At 48.6% G+C, this 15,761-nt stretch overlaps 1 protein-coding gene across 1 annotated transcript in view; it reads right to left on the reverse strand.

The window, feature by feature from the left end:
- Positions 1 to 15,761, reverse strand: part of TG (thyroglobulin) — a 297,874-nt gene that overhangs the window by 169,988 nt on the left and 112,125 nt on the right. Inside the window, 4 exon segments of the mRNA XM_063925145.1 lie at positions 8,826 to 8,905; positions 10,102 to 10,213; positions 10,295 to 10,471; positions 14,326 to 14,463. Coding sequence (XP_063781215.1) covers positions 8,826 to 8,905; positions 10,102 to 10,213; positions 10,295 to 10,471; positions 14,326 to 14,463 — 507 coding nt within the window.

Here is a 15,761-nt window from a genome sequence, read left to right on the forward strand (position 1 = left end):
ATAACTCCCTGGCTTTCTCCTCCGGGAGAAACACCTTTTTCTGGACTGTGTCCAGAATCATCCCTAGGAACAGCAGACGTGTCGTCGGGATCAGCTGCGATTTTGGAATATTTAGAATCCACCCGTGCTGTTGTAGCAGTACCCGAGATAGTGCTACTCCGACCTCCAACTGTTCCTTGGACTTTGCCCTTATCAGGAGATCGTCCAAGTAAGGGATAATTAAGACGTCTTTTCTTCGAAGAAGAATCATCATTTCGGCCCTTACCTTGGTAAAGACCCGGGGTGCCGTGGACAATCCAAACGGCAGCGTCTGAACTGATAGTGACAGTTCAGTACCACGAACCTGAGGTACCCTTGGTGAGAAGGGCAAATTGGGACATGGAAGTAAGCATCCTTGATGTCCAAGGACACCATATAGTCCCCTCTTCCAGGTTCGCTATCACTGCTCTGAGTGACTCCATCTTGATTTGAACCTTTGTATGTAAGTGTTCAAAGATTTCAGATTTAGAATAGGTCTCACCGAGCCGTCTAGCTTCGGTACCACAAATAGTGTGGAATAATACCCCTTTCCTTGTTGTAGGAGGGGTACTTTGATTATCACCTGCTGGTGAATTGCTTCCAATACTGCCTCCCTGTCGGAGGGAGACGTTGGTAAAGCAGACCTCAGGAACCTGCGAGGAGGCGACGTCTCGAATTCCAATCTGTACCCCTGAGATACTACCTGTAGGATCCAGGGGTCCACTTGCGAGTGAGCCCACTGCGCGCTGAAACTCTTGAGACGACCCCCCACCGCACCTGAGTCCGCTTGTAAGGCCCCAGCGTCATGCTGAGGGCTTGGCAGAAGCGGTGGAGGGCTTCTGTTCCTGGGAAGGGGCTGCCTGCTGCAGTCTTTTTTCCTTTCCTCTACCCCTGGGCAGATATGACTGGCCTTTTGCCCGCTTGCCCTTATGGGGACGAAAGGACTGAGGCTGAAAAGACGGTGTCTTTTTCTGCTGAGAGGTGACTTGGGGTAAAAAGGTGGATTTTTCAGCTGTTGCCGTGGCCACCAGGTCCGATAGACCTACCCCAAATAACTCCTCCCCTTTATACGGCAATACTTCCATGTGCCGTTTGGAATCCGCATCACCTGACCACTGTCGTGTCCATAAACATCTTCTGGCAGAAATGGACATCGCACTTACTCTTGATGCCAGAGTGCAAATATCCCTCTGTGCATCTCGCATATATAGAAATGCATCCTTTAAATGCTCTATAGTCCATAAAATACTGTCCCTGTCAAGGGTATCAATATTTTCAGTCAGGGAAACCGACCAAGCCACCCCAGCACTGCACATCCAGGCTGAGGCGATCGCTGGTCGCAGTATAACACCAGTATGTGTGTATATACTTTTTAGGATATTTTCCAGCCTCCTATCAGCTGGTTCCTTGAGGGCGGCCGTATCTGGAGACGGTAACGCCACTTGTTTTGATAAGCGTGTGAATGCCTTATCCACCCTAGGGGGTGTTTCCCAACGCGCCCTAACTTCTGGCGGGAAAGGGTATAACGCCAATAATTTCTTAGATATTAGCAATTTTTAATTCATCTGATTCAGGAAAAAATAAGAATTTACTTACCGATAATTCTATTTCTCGTAGTCCGTAGTGGATGCTGGGGACTCCGTCAGGACCATGGGGAATAGCGGCTCCGCAGGAGACAGGGCACAAAAATAAAGCTTTAGGATCAGGTGGTGTGTACTGGCTCCTCCCCCTATGACCCTCCTCCAAGCCTCAGTTAGGATACTGTGCCCGGACGAGCGTACACAATAAGGAAGGATATTGAATCCCGGGTAAGACTCATACCAGCCACACCAATCACACCGTATAACTTGTGATCTGAACCCAGTTAACAGTATGACAAACGTAGGAGCCTCTGAACAGACGGCTCACAACAATAACAACCCGAATTTGTTTGTAACAATAACTATGTACAAGTATTGCAGACAATCCGCACTTGGGATGGGCGCCCAGCATCCACTACGGACTACGAGAAATAGAATTATCGGTAAGTAAATTCTTATTTTCTCTAACGTCCTAAGTGGATGCTGGGGACTCCATCAGGACCATGGGGATTATACCAAAGCTCCCAAACGGGCGGGAGAGTGCGGATGACTCTGCAGCACCGAATGAGAGAACTCAAGTTCCTCCTCAGCCAGGGTATCAAATTTGTAGAATTTTGCAAACGTGTTTGCCCCTGACCAAGTAGCAGCTCGGCAGAGTTGTAATGCCGAGACCCCCCGGGCAGCCGCCCAGGATGAGCCCACTTTCCTTGTGGAATGGGCCTTGACAGATTTAGGTTGTGGCAAGCCTGCCACAGAATGTGCAAGTTGAATTGTGCTACAAATCCAACGAGCAATCGTCTGCTTAGAAGCAGGAGCACCCATCTTGTTGGGTGCATACAATATAAACAGTGAGTCAGACTTTCTGACTCCCGCCGTTCTTGAAATATATATTTTCAATGCCCGGACCACGTCCAACAACTTGGAATCCTCCAAATCGTTAGTAGCCGCAGGCACCACAATAGGCTGGTTCAGGTGAAACGCTGACACCACCTTAGGCAGAAAATGAGGACGCGTCCGCAGTTCTGCCCTGTCCGTATGGAAAATCAGATATGGGCTCTTATATGATAAAGCCGCCAATTCTGATACTCTCCTGGCTGAAGCCAGGGCCAGTAACATGGTTACTTTCCATGTAAGATACTTCAACTCCACCGATTTGAGCGGCTCAAACCAATGGGATTTGAGAAAATCCAAGACTACATTAAGATCCCACGGTGCCACTGGGGGCACAACCGGGGGCTGTATATGTAGTACTCCTTTTACAAAAGTCTGGACTTCAGGAACTGAAGCCAATTCTTTCTGGAAGAAAATCGACAGGGCCGAAATTTGAACCTTAATGGACCCCAATTTGAGGCCCATAGACAATCCTGTTTGCAGGAAATGTAGGAATCGACCCAGTTGAAATTCCTCCGTGGGGGCCTTCCTGGCCTCACACCACGCAACATATTTTCTCCAAATGCGGTGATAATGTTGTGCAGTCACCTCCTTCCTGGCTTTTACCAGTGTAGGAATGACCTCTTCCGGAATGCCTTTTTCCCTTAGAATTCGGCGTTCAACCGCCATGCCGTCAAACGCAGCCGCGGTAAGTCTTGGAATAGACACGGTCCCTGCTGAAGCAGGTCCCGTCTTAGAGGTAGAGGCCACGGATCCTCCGTGAGCATCTCTTGAAGTTCCGGGTACCAAGTTCTTCTTGGCCAATCCGGAGCCACTAGTATCGTTCTTACTCCCTTTTGCCGTATAATTCTCAGTACTTTTGGTATGAGAGGCAGAGGAGGGAACACATACACTGACTGGAACACCCACGGTGTTACCAGAGCGTCCACAGCTATTGCCTGAGGGTCTCTTGACCTGGCGCAATACCTGTCCAGTTTTTTGTTGAGGCGGGACGCCATCATATCCACCATTGGTTTTTCCCAACGGTTCACAATCATGTGGAAGACTTCTGGATGAAGTCCCCACTCTCCCGGGTGTAGATCGTGTCTGCTGAGGAAGTCTGCTTCCCAGTTGTCCACTCCCGGAATGAATACTGCTGACAGTGCTATCACATGATCTTCCGCCCAGCGAAGAATCCTTGCAGCTTCTGCCATTGCTGTCCTGCTTCTTGTGCCGCCCTGTCTGTTTACGTGGGCGACTGCCGTGATGTTGTCCGACTGGATCAACACCGGCTGACCCTGAAGCAGGGGTTTTGCCAGACTTAGAGCATTGTAAATCGCTCTTAGCTCCAGTATATTTATGTGAAGAGACATCTCCAGGCTTGACCATACTCCCTGGAAGTTTCTTCCCTGTGTGACCGCTCCCCAGCCTCTCAGACTGGCATCCGTGGTCACCAGGACCCAGTCCTGTATGCCGAATCTGCGGCCCTCTAACAGATGAGCACTCTGCAACCACCACAGAAGAGACACCCTTGTCCGTGGCGATAAGGTTATCCGCTGATGCATCTGCAGATGCGATCCGGACCATTTGTCCAGCAGATCCCACTGAAAAGTTCGTGCGTGGAATCTGCCGAATGGAATCGCTTCGTAAGAAGCCACCATCTTTCCCAGGACTCTTGTGCATTGATGCACAGACACTGTCCCTGGTTTTAGGAGGTTCCTGACAAGTTCGGATAACTCCCTGGCTTTCTCCTCCGGAAGAAACACCTTTTTCTGAACCGTGTCCAGAATCATTCCCAGGAACAGCAGACGTGTCGTCGGGGTCAACTGAGATTTTGGAAAATTCAGAATCCACCCGTGTTGTTGCAGCACTAGTTGGGTTAGTGCTACTCCGTCCTCCAGCTGTTCTCTGGACCTTGCCCTTATCAGGAGATCGTCCAAGTAAGGGATAATTAATACGCCTCTTCTTCGCAGAAGAATCATCATTTCGGCCATTACCTTGGTAAAGACCCGAGGTGCCGTGGACAATCCAAACGGCAGCGTCTGAAACTGATAGTGACAGTTCTGTACCACGAACCTGAGGTACCCTTGATGTGAAGGGCAAATTGGGACATGCAGGTAAGCATCCTTTATGTCCAGGGACACCATAAAGTCCCCTTCTTCCAGATTCGCTATCACTGCTCTGAGTGACTCCATCTTGAACTTGAATTTTTGTATGTACAGGTTCAAAGATTTCAGATTTAGAATAGGTCTTACCGAGCCGTCCGGCTTCGGTACCACAAATAGCGTGGAGTAATACCCCTTTCCCTGTTGTAGGAGGGGTACCTTGACTATCACCTGCTGAGAAAACAGCTTGTGAATGGCTTCCAATACCGTCGCCCTGTCTGAGGGAGACGTTGGCAAAGCAGACTTTAGGAACCGGCGAGGGGGAGACTTCTCGAATTCCAACCTGTAACCCTGAGATACTACCTGCAGAATCCAGGGGTCCACCTGTGAGCAAGCCCACTGTGCGCTGAAATTCTTGAGTCGACCCCCCACCGCTCCTGAGTCCGCTTGTAAGGCCCCAGCGTCATGCTGAGGGTTTTGCAGAACCCTGGGAGGGCTTCTGTTCCTGGGCAGGGGCTGCTTGCTGCCCTCTCTTACCCCTTCCTCTGCCCCGAGGCAGATATGACTGTCCTTTTGTCCGCTTGTTCTTATAGGACCGAAAGGACTGCGGCTGAAAAGACGGTGTCTTTTTCTGTTGGGAGGGGGTCTGAGGTAAAAAGGTGGATTTTCCGGCAGTTGCCGTGGCCACCAGATCCGATAGACCGACGCCAAATAATTCCTACCCTTTATACGGCAATACTTCCATATGTCGTTTGGAATCCGCATCACCTGACCACTGTCGCGTCCATAAACTCCTTCTGGCAGATATGGACATCGCATTTACTCTCGATGCCAGAGTGCAAATATCTCTCTGCGCATCTCGCATATAAAGGAAAGCATCCTTTAATTGCTCTATAGTCAATAAAATACTGTCCCTATCCAGGGTATCAATATTTTCAGTCAGGGAATCCAACCAGACGACCCCAGCACTGCACATCCAGGCTGAGGCGATGGCTGGTCGCAGTATAACACCAGTATGTGTGTATATACTTTTTAGGGTAGTTTCCAGTCTCCTATCCGCTGGATCCCTGAGGGCGGCCGTATCAGGAGACGGTAACGCCACTTGTTTTGATAAGCGTGTGAGCGCCTTATCCACCCTAGGGGGTGTTTCCCAGCGCGCCCTAACCTCTGGCGGGAAAGGGTATAATGCTAATAACTTTTTTGAAATTTGCATTTTTCTATCTGGGTTAACCCACGCTTCATCACATACATCATTTAATTCCTCTGATTCAGGAAAAACTACAGGTAGTTTTTTCACCCCCCACATAATACCCCTTTTTGTGGTACTTGCAGTATCAGAGATATGCAAAGCCTCCTTCATTGCCGTGATCATATAACGTGTGGCCCTACTTGAAAATACGTTTGTTTCATCACCGTCGACACTAGATTCAGTGTCTGTGTCTGGGTCTGTGTCGACCGACTGAGGTAAAGGGCGCTTTACAGCCCCTGACGGTGTCTGAGATGCCTGGGCAGGTACTAACTGGTTTGCCGGCCGTCTCATGTCGTCAACTGATTTTTGTAATGTACTGACATTATCACGTAATTCCATAAACAAAGCCATCCATTCCGGTGTCGACTCCCTGGGGGGTGACATCACCATTATCGGCAATTGCTCTGCCTCCACACCAACATCGTCCTCATACATGTCGACACACACGTACCGACACACAGCAGACACACAGGGAATGCTCTTATCGAAGACAGGACCCCACTAGCCCTTTGGGGAGACAGAGGGAGAGTTTGCCAGCACACACCCAAGCGCTATAATATATATGGGAACAACCTTATATAAGTGTTGTTCCTTATAGCAGCTTAAATATATCCAATATATCGCCAAAAAATGCCCCCCCTCTCTGTTTTACCCTGTTTCTGTAGTGCAGTGCAGGGGAGAGTCCTGGGAGCCTTCCTCACAGCGGAGCTGAGCAGGAAAATGGCGCTGTGTGCTGAGGAGAATAAGCCCCGCCCCCTATTTCGGCGGGCTTTCCTCCCGTAGTTTTAGATAACTGGCATGGGTTAAATACATACATATAGCCTCAATGGCTATATGTGATGTATTCTTTTGCCATAAGGTATTAAAATATTGCTGCCCAGGGCGCCCCCAGCAGCGCCCTGCACCCTCCGTGACCGCTTGGTGTGAAGTGTGTGACAACAATGGCGCACAGCTGCAGTGCTGTGCGCTACCTTCATGAAGACTGAAGAGCCTTCTGCCGCCTGTTTTCGGACCTTCAATCTTCAGCATCTGTAAGGGGGGTCGGCGGCGCGGCTCCGGGACGAACCCCAGGGTGAGACCTGTGTTCCGACTCCCTCTGGAGCTAATGGTGTCCAGTAGCCTAAGAATCCAATCCATCCTGCACGCAGGTGAGTTGAAATTCTCTCCCCTAAGTCCCTCGATGCAGTGAGCCTGTTGCCAGCAGGACTCACTGAAAATAAAAAACCTAAAAAACTTTTTCTAAGCAGCTCTTTAGGAGAGCCACCTAGATTGCACCCTGCTCGGACGGGCACAAAAACCTAACTGAGGCTTGGAGGAGGGTCATAGGGGGAGGAACCAGTACACACCACCTGATCCTAAAGCTTTATTTTTGTGCCCTGTCTCCTGCGGAGCCGCTATTCCCCATGGTCCTGACGGAGTCCCCAGCATCCACTTAGGACGTTAGAGAAACTACATGTAGTTTTTTCACACCCCACATAATACCCTTTTTTGTGGTACTTGTAGTATCAGAAATATGTAACACCTCCTTCATTGCCCTTATCATGTAACGTGTGGCCCTACTGGAAAATACGTCTGTTTCTTCACCGTCGACACTGGAGTCAGTGTCCGTGTCTGTGTCGACCGACTGAGGTAATGGCCGTTTTAAAGCCCCTGACGGTGTTTGAGACGCCTGGACAGGTACTAATTGGTTTGCCGGCCGTCTCACGTCGTCAACCGACCTTGCAGCGTGTTGACATTATCACGTAATTCCATAAATAAGCCATCCATTCCGGTGTCGACTCCCTAGGGGGTGACATCACCATTACAGGCAATTTCTCCGCCTCCACACCAACATCGTCCTCATACATGTCGACACACACGTACCGACACACAGCACACACACAGGGAATGCTCTGATAGAGGACAGGACCCCACTAGCCCTTTGGGGAGACAGAGGGAGAGTTTGCCAGCACACACCAAAACGCTATAATTATACAGGGACAACCTTATAATAAGTGTTTTCCCTTATAGCATCTTAATATATTATAATATCGCCACACAAAATGCCCCCCCTCTCTGTTTTAACCCTGTTTCTGTAGTGCAGTGCAGGGGAGAGCCTGGGAGCCTTCCTAGCAGCGGAGCTGTGTAGGAAAATGGCGCTGTGTGCTGAGGAGAATAGGCCCCGCCCACTTTCCGGCGGGCTCTTCTCCCGGTTTTTCTGACAACCTGGCAGGGGTTAAATACATCCATATAGCCTCAGGGGCTATATGTGATGTATTTTTAGCCAGCATAGGTACTTTCATTGCTGCCCAGGGCGCCCCCCCCAGCGCCCTGCACCCTCAGTGACCGTTGGTTTGAAGTGTGCTGAGAGCAATGGCGCACAGCTGCCGTGCTGTGCGCTACCTTAAGAAGACTGGGAAGTCTTCAGCCGCCGATTTCTGGACCTCTTCTCTCTTCAGCATCTGCAAGGGGGTCGGCGGCGCGGCTCCGGTGACCCATCCAGGCTGTACCTGTGATCGTCCCTCTGGAGCTAGTGTCCAGTAGCCTAAGAAGCCAATCCATCCTGCACGCAGGTGAGTTCACTTCTTCTCCCCTAAGTCCCGCGTTGCAGTGAGCCTGTTGCCAGCAGGACTCACTGAAAATAAAAAACCTAACAAAACTTTTACTCTAAGCAGCTCTTTAGGAGAGCCACCTAGATTGCACCCTTCTCGGCCGGGCACAAAAACCTAACTGAGGCTTGGAGGAGGGTCATAGGGGGAGGAGCCAGTGCACACCACCTGATCCTAAAGCTTTTACTTTTGTGCCCTGTCTCCTGCGGAGCCGCTATTCCCCATGGTCCTTACGGAGTCCCCAGCATCCACTTAGGACGTCAGAGAAATTGCTCATTAATATCAGCTAGCAGGGACGTTAGGGATGGTTAGTGGCGCCTCATAAATTGGTGGGCTATAACATGTACATCAGATATCAAAATGGCTGCCGCTACGGTGTACAAATGACAGATATTGTCTAGGTCTCTTTACCTACCTTGCACCCCAGGTCTCTGCATATATCCAAACCCTTTACAGCACGGATCAGCATCGCAATGGAGTTCACATTGAAAAAATCTGAATAGAAAATGGAAAACGTTATTGCACGCTTTTTGTTCCCTTGTTGACCACCAGTGCTATAGTTGTCAGCGGCTGCTAATAATATCTTATATACTGGATTCCTGAGTAAATTGTGTTGGAACTGTGCTCTATAACTGTTTATTCAGTAAACTATCTGCGGTTGCTCACTGAACATTGCCATATGCCTATAAAAAAAAAACACTATCTACTCCTAAGTCATTGATTTTGATCAAATAATTTTAAATGAAAACTAGTCTGCAATGCACACTGTAGCAGAATTACATAAATTATCCCACAGACATACATATCATGCTTTCTAAATTATACAATCATATCAACCATTACCTGTATAATACAACAATTATATATCTTTTCCTTTCATGTAAATGATTAGCATTTGCCTTGCTAGATCTATTATTTATTTATTACCAGTTATTTATATAGCGCACACATATTCCGCAGCGCTTTACAGAGAATATTTGCCCATTCACATCAGTCCCTGCCCCAGTGGAGCTTACAATCTATATTCCCTATCACATGTACACACACATTCACGCTAGGGTTAATTTGTGTTGGGAGCCAATTATCCTGCCAGTATATTTTTGGGAATGTTAAAAGAACACTCTTTATTAAAGTACATTCAACTCATAGACAAATAATTATGGTAGTTTGTGACTGAAGAAGGTCCAATTTCAGTTACCTCGTTAATTAGGGGTCTATTCATGATCACTAATGAGCGCATTACACATATGGAAACACTAATTTGCACATGTTTCTAGTAATAGGCCCATTCATTATTAGGGGCCCGATGAGGCCGCCTGGTATTCAGCAAAATCAGAAAATTTAAAGCATTCGAGTTTGCTTGCGGGAGCCTATGCTATTTTCAGATGGCGTTGGTTACCAGAGGCTCCCTCCTTCCTATATGAAAGGAGGTGCAGGTCGCCAAGACAGATCTGACCTCTCCATAGCCTCCGGCTCTGCATGCTCTGTGGCAGTGCGTATGCCAGAACTCAGGTAACCATGCGTATGCACCAGCCCAATCCGTCAGTGTACATTTCGGCCTCCAATAATTATTGCGGCCGGTATGGGCTTTCCTGCGTACACCGGCGGATTCAGCATCAGTCAGTAAGCAGCTGCTTCAGCGGTGTCCGACTCACAATCAGCCCCTGGGTGCCCTCAGGTGCACATCTTACCCCTTGGAAACACTTGTCCCAGCCACTATGATCCTGTTTCTCACAGATACCTCGGTCAGCCTTCGGTATGGAAGTGGGGTGTAGAAATGTTTCACCTTGGTACCGAGGGTCTCTGCAGAGAGAAGACTTGGGTCAGGTATGAAGGGTGTGCCGTGTAATATCAGCCGTTAGTTACCCTGTGCCTGGAACACACCTCTCCTGCGATACAGGGACTGCGGCTTATTGCTGAGAGTGATGTCACAGTTAGCAGGAGCGCGGGTAGTCACAACGTCACAATTCCAGGTGTCTGGGTAGATGATACATGAGAAGAAATCCGTCTCTGTGTCGTGTAAATCCGCCAGACGGCACCAGGACTCTTCTTCAGCGCACCCTGAGGACAGAAGCAGAGAAGCTGCCATTTCCGCTGAATAGAAAACAACGTGCGGAGCATCACAGAAATAATAGTTTCTAATGGAACTATGTAACGGTACACTCATTATTGAGGAGGCAGCATTAGGGTCAAATCAATAGCGGATTTCCCACTATGCACGTGAGGCACACGCCTAGGGGCGGCACACCTGGCTGAGTGATAACGGATAAGGGTCAGATCATTCTTTTTTTTTTTCTCCACCACAACTTTATATATATATATATATATATATATATATATATATATTTTTTTTTTTTAGCAAATGATGGGGGTAAGACAATGGACAGCAAATTGTGGTCCAGGAGTTGGTAGTTGGGTGAGGTTGGGACTGCTTTAGTTGGCTCGAGGCATCCGGACTGGCACCCGAAATGAAGGGGGCAATGACGTGATGAAGGGTGGGGGAGAGGGGGGGAAATGATGTGCCAAGGGGTGGCCTGACCCCTAAATTTGGCCCTGGGTCCAATAGCTACTTTAGTATTCAGCCAAGTACATTTACTAAAGGATACCCTAAATACCACACCTATTGTACGTAATGTATAAAATATCTCATTATACTGTACTAGGTGATTCAAAGCACCCTACGGGCGCTCTTCACACCGTCCCAAGGTGCTACGCCCCCTTAGCCCTTGCATGCCCTTGTGGCATGCATATTTTTATTATATGGAGTATTACCTCCAATCATAATTGTGTGAGTGGTTAAATATTGCACTGATAAAGGGCGTGCAATATTTTAGGGGTCGTAGCCACTTGCAACGGGGTGAACAGCGCACGCAGGGCCTGATGAATCACCTAGTAGGTACTATGGTTGGGGGAGTGGCGGGTGCAGGGGAGATGCGGATGGGGAGGGGTCCGGGGGTGCCGCGGGTGGGAGAGGGGTGGGTGCCGCGGGTGGGGGTCCAGAGCCACCGCGGGTGGGGGTCCAGAGCCACCGCGGGTGGGGGAGGAGCGGTTGTGTGGGTGCTGCGGGTGGGGGAGGGGCAGGTGCGGGGGTGCTGCGGGTGAGGGAGGGGGTCCGGAACCACCGCGAGTGGGGGAGTGGGGGTACCAGGGATGGGGCCCGGCGGTACTGCGAATGGGGGAGGGGCAGGTAATGATTCTCCTGCTTCTCCTCCTGGAAGCAGCTAAGCTGCTGTCCTCCCTTTGGGAGTGGCTCTCCTGGAGACTCGCACAGCAGCCAGTCACTATTGTTAGCGCCGGTGTCCTAACGTGCCTCATTACAGAGAAGAAGATGCACTCAATATACTACAGTTCCCAGCAGCCCTTAGCGCCGGAATACTCCTGTGCTAAGGGCTGCTGGAAGCTGTAATTTATTTAGTGCGTCTACTTCCCTGTAATGTGACGCATTGGGGCACCGGCGCTAACAATAGTGACTGGCTGGCAGAACTGACTGACTCGCTGAATCAATGTAAAAGGTGAGAGTGCTGTGCAGTGTCAGTGACACTGCACACCCACTGCACTGCACAGCACTGTCACCTTTTACATTGATTCAGCGTCCAGCCATTACCCTCCACGATATCAGCCTCTCTATCCGTTACATTATCCATCTCGGGGCTCTTAGGCCGGCAGCCCAGGTGCAGTGTTGCGGAGTCAGGGCCTCTCGGGATCTGGGCGTGGCTGTGGCGGGGAGGCACTTCTATGACATCACGCGCAGAGGAGGCTCCGGGTCTCAGAGAGTATGCGGTGCAGGGAGGGCTATGAAAGCCTAACGCTGCACCGCTTTCATACACATCTATGCCGGTGGCCACAGCAGCTTTTGTTCCACCTGCGCCGCGGCTAGCGAGTGGGGATTGTTGATGCCGGAGGGAGCAGGCGGACTAGCAGCAGGACATAGGACCATACTTGCCTACTTTTGAAAAAGCATTTCAGGGAGACTGTGAAATTAACACCTACAGTATAAACGCGGATGTGTACTGCTACATCTGAGAGGCGTGTCATGAAAATGACTTACATCAAAACGTAAATGAACCCCCAAGTTAGTATACTGTATACACATATACTGTAAGTGGCCATGATAAACCTTATTTAAAATGAATGTAGCCATAGGGATCATTGTGCCTTATAACCGCAAGCGCAACGGAATATGCTGCGCTATATAAGAAACTGTTAATAAATAAATAAATAAATAACCAATACAGGGGCATGGCGCTGATGATCCCATTTGAATGTATATATCTCTAATTTATCTTTTCCCCAAGAATGTAACAGCTATATAATGGGGGTAAGGTAAAATCAGGGAGATTGATGGTCAAATCAGGGAGTGAGGGAGATCGCTGCTATTTCAGGGAGTCTCCTGCAGAATGAGGGAGGGTAGGCAACTCTGCATAGGACGCTGCAGTAAAAGGATTTCCCCCCCCCCCCCCTATCTACAGTGCAGAGACTTGCTGCAGATGCAGTGGCATACCCTCCAGCTGGACCTTTTTGGCAGGTACAGAACTTTTTTTTATGGTCTGTACTGATTTTTGGCTTTCCAAACTTCCATTCAAAGTATAGGAAAAGGGGCGTGGCCACACCACTGTACCCGTGACCACGCCCCCTTTTCGAATTTGTAGGTATTTTTATGTGTAAAGTGTTGGAGGGTATGTTGCTGCAGATGCGGTGGGCCTATTTTGGGGTGTGGACCTGAAGCTGCAGCTCCATCAGCCCCATTCTTAATTCTGCTCTGGGAACACACAGCAGCCAAAGGGCAGAGCCTCCCATTGGATGTAACCTGTGTGGGAGGGCATTTCTCGCCCAATCAGCTGTGTACTGGGTGTGATAGACCTGCTGCTAACCCAATGAGAGCTCCTAGCCACGCCCAGAGTTATCCACACAGTCACAGAGTGACAGATCTGGGAAATTCTATAGGAGATGTATAAAAATAACATAGTACACTGCATCACTAGGGCATAACTGCTCATTTGTGGGCCCCATAGCAACATACGTAAGGGCCCCATGTACAGAAAGTCAGACCGCGGATCGCTTTAGTAAAAATTTTTTAAATAAAATGTTTAAGTGCTCTTTGTAAAATCTGGGGAATTACATGGCCTTTCTCTTCATCCTCAAAGTACCGGCCACACAGAACAGTGTCTGCAGGGCTGTGAGTGTTACAGTAAGTCAGTCACTGGAATGGTTCCACAGGTTACAGTACAGGGCAGAACTTGCTGACGACCCTCCTCACTCCTCTGCGGGAACCTCTGCTCTTCTCCATATATGAAGAACAGATTTGGAGGAAGAACGCTATCCATTGCAGCACACTACTTCCAGCAAAAAGCTGATTTTTTTGGGGGGGGGGGGTCAGCATGTTCTCAGAGCCTCTAGATCAGGCATGTCCAAACTGCGGCCCTCCAGCTGTTGTGAAACTACATATCCCAGCATGCCCTGACAGTTTTGCTGTCACAGAAAGCTAAAGCTGTGTCAGGGCATGCTGGAATGTGTAGTTTCTCAACAGCTGGAGGGCCGCAGTTTGGACATGCCTGCTCTAGATAGAAGCTAGAGCCTGCAAACCAGCCAGGGATACTGAGCTTTATCTTCCTTACAATAAATCCTCAGGACCCATAAAATAAGACAACATTCCCTCTGATTCACTGATTTGTGTGCATTCCTCTTTACAGGTTTTGCAGCTATTAACCGGGTTTCCTTGTATACAGACTTTGTCTTTGCTTTGGTCTTTCCTTGAACTTCTCCAGCCATTGGTGCATAGGGATTATTAGACTGAACACTGATGTGACATAGTACTGTCACCTCAGGATATTCTGATTTTTATTTCTGCATACAGTAATCCTAGCCCCCTCTGTCACATATATAATAAAAGCCTCTGCAGTCGGACGTCTACTTACGGGTAAGACACCAGGACATTGCCCGGTTGAGGGAGAAGGCAGCTTTGGAGATCCAGAACTCTGTGCTGGCCACGACAGTGTCCTCATTGACTATAACATCACTGGTGTTCACCTGCAGGAAGAGCTCTGTGACGGACCCTGTGGAGACATGCCATGGATAGTATATAAGTGAATATATAACTCTGAAGCGGTTATAAAACATACACCAAATAAAAAAGTAAAATGATGAAGCCTTAGCCTACTAGGAGTGGTGAATGAAAGAAATAAACCATAACTTAATAGATTTACTGTAACTAGTATCTGCACAAACCGGGTCTGATTCATAGTCGCGGGAAAGTTGTGCACAGAAGTAAATGTTGATCTCCACCCATATTGTGTGGATGGGTGCACGGGGGCAGTGCCTGTATCTGCATACTTGTGAAAGTAGCCAATCACTAGGCGAAACTGGGCAACTACACTTCCCCCTAAGTGTACCTGCCCTAAGCTTGCTTGCACGTTCCGTATGTCTAACTCAACATTTGCCCCATTATCTTTGCTTATTTAAACCTGGCAACCTGTTTTAGATAAAAGCCATTTCTTTAATAAGATTATGCGGAACAGTGCTCTACAAAGATGATTATCAAACCTTTTAAATAGGACAAGAGGCGCCTGTAGCATCAAATCAGATTCTACTTAGCATTTATCTAGTACAGTCTATAAAATTATATCTAGCATTTGATTGGTTGCTAAAGACAACACCTCCTCTTGAACTTATCAGAAGGTTTGATCAATCTCCCTCTTAGTCCTGGGTTCCGACCATAATTTTAATACTCGACTATAGTCTTTGGCAAGCTGGGAACTCTAACCATTTGTCTCCAGTTAGGTTCCTCATGAGTAACAGATAATAATTCTGCTGCAACAAGTTCTTTGCTTCAGCAGCTGAGACTGGGAGTAGACACACCGGTTCCACAATGAGACTTCCAAATATCTAACTCGCCATCAGTGACCAATACAATTTCTCTATGTATTATTAGAGATGAGCGGGTTCGGTTTCTCTGAATCCGAACCCGCACGAACTTCATGTTTTTTTCACGGGTCCGAGCAGACTCGGATCCTCCCGCCTTGCTCGGTTAACCCGAGCGCGCCCGAACGTCATCATGACGCTGTCGGATTCTCGCGAGACTCGGATTCTATATAAGGAGCCGCGCGTCGCCGCCATTTTCACACGTGCATTGAGATTGATAGGGAGAGGACGTGGCTGGCGTCCTCTCCATTTAGATTAGGGTTGAGAGAGAGAGAGAGAGATTGACCTGAGGCTGTGATACTGTAGAAGAGAGTGCAGAGTTTAGTGACTGACGACCACAGTGACCACCAGACAGTGCAGTTGTTTGTTTTATTTAATATATCCGTTCTCTGCCTGAAAAAAACGATACACACAGTGACTCAGTCACATACCA

This window comes from Pseudophryne corroboree, chromosome 5 (assembly GCF_028390025.1).
Source record: "Pseudophryne corroboree isolate aPseCor3 chromosome 5, aPseCor3.hap2, whole genome shotgun sequence".
In the NCBI taxonomy this organism is placed as follows: domain Eukaryota; kingdom Metazoa; phylum Chordata; class Amphibia; order Anura; family Myobatrachidae; genus Pseudophryne; species Pseudophryne corroboree.